At 42.8% G+C, this 6,000-nt stretch overlaps 1 protein-coding gene across 1 annotated transcript in view; it reads right to left on the bottom strand.

Moving 5' to 3' along the window:
- Positions 1-2,921: 2,921 nt before the first annotated feature.
- Positions 2,922-6,000, bottom strand: part of SLIT2 (slit guidance ligand 2) — a 400,034-nt gene continuing 396,955 nt past the window's right edge. Inside the window, exons 37-39 of the mRNA XM_052642277.1 lie at positions 5,528-5,819; positions 5,103-5,314; positions 2,922-3,568 (exon numbers count right to left, since the gene is read on the bottom strand). Of these exons, the coding sequence (XP_052498237.1) occupies positions 3,327-3,568; positions 5,103-5,314; positions 5,528-5,819 (746 nt within the window). The 3' untranslated portion in view covers positions 2,922-3,326. The remainder of the gene's footprint in view (positions 3,569-5,102; positions 5,315-5,527; positions 5,820-6,000) is intronic.

Raw genomic sequence — 6,000 nt, 5'->3', positions numbered from 1 at the left:
TGGAAACAACCTAGATGTCCATCAGCAGATGAATGGATAAGAAAGCTGTGGTACATATACACAATGGAGTATTACTCAGCCGTTAAAAAGAATTCATTTGAATCAGTTCTGATGAGATGGACGAAACTGGAGCTGATTATACAGAGTGAAGTAAGCCAGAAAGAAAAACACCAATACAGTATACTAACACATATATACGGAATTTAGAAAGATGGCAATGACGACCCTGTATGCAAGACAGGAAAAAGACGCAGCTGTCTATAACGGACTTTTGGACTCAGAGGGAGAGGGAGAGGGTGGGATGATATGGGAGAATGGCATTCTATCATGTATACTATCATGTAAGAATTGAATCGCTAGTCTATGTCTGACGCAGGATACAGCATGCTTGGGGCTGGTGCATGGGGATGACCCACAGAGATGTTATGGGGAGGGAGGTGGGAGGGGGGTTCATGTTTGGGAACACATGTAAGAATTAAAGATTTTAAAATTAAAAAAAATAAATAAATAAAAAAAAATAAAAAAGCATAAAAAAAAAAATAAAGATACAATACTCTCAAAAAAAAAAAAAATAAAATAAAGTGAAGTGAAGTGAAAAAAAAAAAAAAAAAAAACAACAAAAACTGTATAATGTAGATTACTTAAATCGACATAATTACTACAGAGAATAATTGGGCTGTGGAAATAAGGCACCAAGGCTTTAAAGTCCCTTAGTAGAAAGCGTAGCAATTACTGAGCTGCTGCCTCTATCTCTTGAACACAAAGCACGTGCGGTCTGAGAGGCTGAAATTCAGTTCCCCCATTTTTGAGCTGTTTATGCCTGCAGAAAACAAGGAGCATAAAAACTCACAGGTTTGTCCTGGGACATGAATGAGATATTTCACGTAAAGTCCTTTGTATAGCACCTGCCGTATAATAAGCCCTTAGAAAACAATGACTATTAAGATAACACAAATCTTTGCAAAAAGAAGCAACCAAGCAACCAGCCAGAATAAATACTATAAAAGTTTTATAAGGACTATATAATATTTATATAATTAAAATGCAGACATTTTAAAGAATAGTGAATAATTAGACATTTGTGTCTGTGAAAGAGGCGGAGTATGTGTTTGTGTGTGTGTCTGTGTGTGTGCATGCGCTCATCAATGCAAGCTCACATACACATGATTTTCCTACAGGGGACTTCCCTGGTGGTCCAGGGGTTAAGACTCCATGCTTCCAATGCAAGGGGCGCAGGTTCGATCCCTGGCAAGGCAAATAAGATCCCATGTGTGGCATGGCTTGGTGAAAAAAATAAAAAGACCAGATTTTTTTGCAGGGAACCAAAGAACTCCTGATGGGTGAGGGTTAATATTACTCAGTCAGTGTTACTTCCCTGGTATGGATGGTATATATTGATATGACCAACGCTTGCCTGAGAGCACCTGTCGAGAAAGGTTCTCTTTGTCTTTTCAAAAGTTTTCCATTTTGGTTCTAACTGTGGGGAAAAGAACAACAGAAACAAAGTCCCATTTTGGTTTAGTTAGATTTCATTTTATAATATCTGGGGGGAAGAAATGAATTGAATATGCACTTTTTTTTATTAGCCAAGAATGTGTTCTGCCCTCCATCTCTTTCATGTGGCCACCCCAAACCCCAAGACGTGACGATATGCTAATCTCAAACCAATTTCTGGCAACAAAGAGGTACAGGTTTCCTTCCCTGTTCTCCTGGTATCTACCTTGATTAAGACATTCTTAAGAAAGGAGCTCTAAATAGCGTGCAGTTTCTAAGAAAACCAACAAACTGAAGATGAAGTAAATATCTGTTTAATTTACATACATCAGTAGTGTAGCTGATATTAGTCTGGAGAAAGACAAAGCACACTGAATTATACATGTACGTCTGGTTTTCTTTGTAAAAAAAAGTTTTTGGAAAGAAACACCTGCAACTTTACAAGGTACCCTGGGATTTTAACGAGGGAAGAGCACAGTCCACTATAAATTCTATTAATTCTACATTGTAATTTAGCAGCAAACATGTTAACATGGGAACATTAAAGTCATAAAGGAGCTTTATTGTTTGTGAAAAAAAAAATCACAGTTCTTGACATTACAGCCTTTTCTCTCCCCTCCCCAACCACGGTAAAAGGGCAAAAAAAGGTCAACGAAAATATTAATTTGTAAAAGATCCACTTTTCTAGTGTCGATTGCTACACACCATTTCTGTTCTGTGAGGACATGCTGCAGAGGGGTGCTTCTTTCTGTACAGTGAGCGTCTCACGCATAGACTTTACATACCCTCTGCAGGTGTCCTGAATGAGGCCAGTAGGTCAGTGACACCAGTGGTCAGATGTCAAGGTAAACAAACAGATCAACACACATTTATCCCAAGATAACACCCTATGTTAGTACTATTGCCAAGAAAAAAAAAACCCACAAAAGAATCCTGATTTTTAAGTTTGAAAAATGTACAAAAATATCAGGACAATTATAAATTAATATATATTAAAGCATCGAGAAACAGCAAAAGGATGGCCTAAAATGTTAAGTACAATGTACTTTGATACAATAAATATTTCTCATTGAAACCGAATACTGTATAGGGCTGTTTAGAACTCATAGAAACAAAAATTCATATTATTACTAATTTATTTATCAATAATCTATTGGTTCTTTATCATCTCCTTTGTCATTTATATTACAAAAAATTAATACTGGAAAACGGTAGATAAACACTTTTGTGTGCTTCTCCTGCTAACATGCTGACGTTTAAAAAGAAGATAAAATTTATTTTAGCACTCTCATCTCCTCTCATGAATGGAACCCCGGTCTTCAGGATACCTTATGTTTTGCATAAAATATTTCTCATCCATTCATTCTGGCTGTGAATTCTGGAGTTCCATTCATCTGCCTTGCACCCTCACTCACACACATGTGCTTGGTCTGTCCTTCCTTATGAACCATGTAGATGAGAACCAGGGCGCAGAGAATTATGCTCTGGGCAACTTCTCATCAGCAGAGAGAACCTTGTCTCTCTCTTGGGTATGTGCTTCTGCTGATCTCCAGCAAATTAAAGGCTGAATCCAAGTTATCATGGTTCGCATCATTGTTCTAATGCCTCCAGGTGTATCATTCTTTATACTTCTCCAGCATTGGGGAAGCTTTAGTTCAAGCATTTCTTTTTTTTCTAAATGCAGAAAAAAAGTCTTCATTCTCATAATAAAAATAAGTCTGTTCTGTATTTTACAATATATTTCAAATATTTCCACTATGAAGCATTCATGAGTCCAACAGGGTCAAGAAGTAGACAACATTTTCCAAAGACCAAAGCTGCGAGGGAGGCGTTTAGGAGGTGCAGCGGGTACAGCCACACTTTACCACCTTCTCCACCTCGTCCACAAACGAGGACCCATCAGTGCATTCGAAAGAGTATTTCCTTCGCTTGCTCCTCAGAGGTCCGCAGCACTGCCCGCCTGCACAGCCCCCTCTGCATTCCAACCGAGACACCTTCTTGGTCGTCTGGCAAGCGGCGTAGCCCTGCTGCTTTTGGTAATAATCTCTTATCCGTTCCCCTCGACAAGAGATTTCTAGAAAAGAACAAAAAGCACAGGCGGTGTAAGGGCAGCTGCTGTAAGTTGTGCGAAGTGGCTATGAATCTACTGCTCTAAAAGTAGGGAGATGCTACTTTGGCTTCCGGTTTGTAAGGGCTATTTTCAGCATTTTGCTCAAATTTGCTATTACAGGCTGGTGGCACAGTCTGCTCTGTTCTTTGCAGAAGACTTCTTCTTGGCCTTTATTTTGAGCAAGTGAATATTCTATATGTGGACTATAAAAATACTATGCTTTTGGACCGACAAGAAAATTGGATTCCTAAATCTTCTCTTTTATATATCAAAAATATACATCTTCTGTTTTTATACTACTAACAGCTGGTTTTGCTTACTACAGGGCACTATTTCAGAGTATGCAATTTAATTTATTAGACCTAGAGTTTAATACCATTCAATCTGTTACTTAATACAAGTAACATTCCACTAACTTCATAAATCACCTGAGCACGAACTAGTTCAAAAAGAGCCATCTGCTAGAAGCCTCCACGGGCACGTTCCTTTCATCTCATCACCCCTATCCGCACAACAAAATCTCTGCCAGCTGGAGGTGAAGCACATCCTGATCATGCAGACACAGGAGAAGGAAGTACGTGGGTTGACATGTTGGCCCATTTCTGTCCCTCTCTCCTGCATAATTTGCTATCTTAAATCAGTTAATGCTAAGGTCAAAGGTGATTTTGTCCTAAAGTTAGAACAGAATTATTAGCACCTTCTTTTCTGTGCCAGAAGATAAATGAGTGATCTATGCCGATGAGAACAGCAGATGAAGGTAAGAAAAGTGAAAGTGTTAGTCGCTCAGTCATGTCCAACTCTTGGCGACCCCATGGACTGTAGCCCACCAGGCTTCTCTGTTCATGGGATTCTCCAGGCAAGAATATTGGAGTGGATTGCCATCTCCTTCTCCAGAGAACCTTCCTGACCCAGGGATCGAACCTGGATCTCCAGCATTGCAGGCAGATTTTTTTACCATCTGAGCCACTGGGAAGCCCAAAGGTAAGAAGGACTGAAGGAAATGAGCTTCTGCATAACAGAAAAAGGAGCATTTTCATAGCAAGTCACAACATGGGAAGACATGTGAAGTCCGTGTAAAATTCTGCCATGGAGGTTTGACAGTGAAAGTGAAAGTCACTCAGTCGTGTCCGACTCTTCGCGATCCCATGGACTATACAGTCATGGAATTCTTCAGGCCAGAATACTGGAGTGAGTAGCCTTTCCCTTCTCCAGGGGAATCTTCCCAACCCAGGGATCGAACCCAGGTCTCCCTCATTGCAGGCAGATTCTTTACCAGCTGAGCCCCAAGGGGAGCCTGCCACAGAGGTTTAGTACCTTCCATATCTGTGCCTGCCTTACACTAGAAAGTAAATCAATAAGAGCAACTGCAAATAGTGCAAAGAGCTGGCATTTCTCAAGTCACTCTCCTCTCTGTGTGTCTCCCTTTCTCTCTTTTCAAAGCTGACGGCCCCTCTTGCTCTGCCAAGAGAGAGGGAGGGGCCCAGCTGGCTCGGCTTACCTCGATCACAGCTGTCCCCGGTATAGCCACTGTTGCATTCACAGTAGGGCTGCCCCAGGCCTGAGAGCCTGCATTTCCCATGCTTGCACTTGATCGCCTGGCACGGGTTAAACAGATCCTCCTCTTCATCACAGAGGACGCCCCCATGGCCCTCTAGGCACTTGCAGCTGTAGGAGAATGCATTGATGGGCAGGCAGGTGCCATGGACGCATCTACAGAGCGGGAGGAATGCAAGGATGGAAATTCGTTAGGCAGGGAGGATAGGAACGGAGGCGCGATGGTGGAGGGAACATCAGGGAGACGGTGCTAATGGACTGACTTCTTTCTCTTCCCTCTATCCCTTCCCCCTTTCCTTCTTTCCCTTCTTCAGTATGGGTTTCAGGGTTGGAGAGTGTGGGTTTAACTCCCAAGCAGCCCAAACTCACTTATTTCCAAGACAGGGGTCATTGGTCCTCTGATCACAGAGGGGCCCTGTCCATCCTTCCTCGCACTCGCAGGTGAAGCCGGCCTGGCTGCTGGGCTGGCATGTGCCATGGGCACACACCTTCTTGTGGCATGGTTCACAGCCGGGCAGGATGCCGGTCTGCATGGGCACCTTCCGGAAGTCCTGAAGTTCGCTGTTGATGTAAAGGTGCCGGATACAACCGTGGAAGCTGGTGCCATTCTGCCCAGGGGCCTGGCGCAGAGCTGCAGCCACGTTGTTCTTCCCGGGCATGCCTGGGGAGGGACACCAAGTCAGAAGCCAGGTTCCCCGGGGTTCCTCAGCCAGGGGCCACCCGGACCCTCTTAGCTCTTCCAGTGGGATGGGAGCAGTCTGTACAACTCTTCTTTAGAACCAGACAGAACAAGCATCCTGTCCTGCGGTTCTCAACCAGGGTGCACATCAGAATCACACCAG

The sequence above is a fragment of the Budorcas taxicolor genome, chromosome 6, assembly GCF_023091745.1.
Source record: "Budorcas taxicolor isolate Tak-1 chromosome 6, Takin1.1, whole genome shotgun sequence".
NCBI lineage: Eukaryota > Metazoa > Chordata > Mammalia > Artiodactyla > Bovidae > Budorcas > Budorcas taxicolor.
Note: the sequence above shows the minus strand (reverse complement) of the source record. Positions and strands in the feature narration are given on the sequence as shown.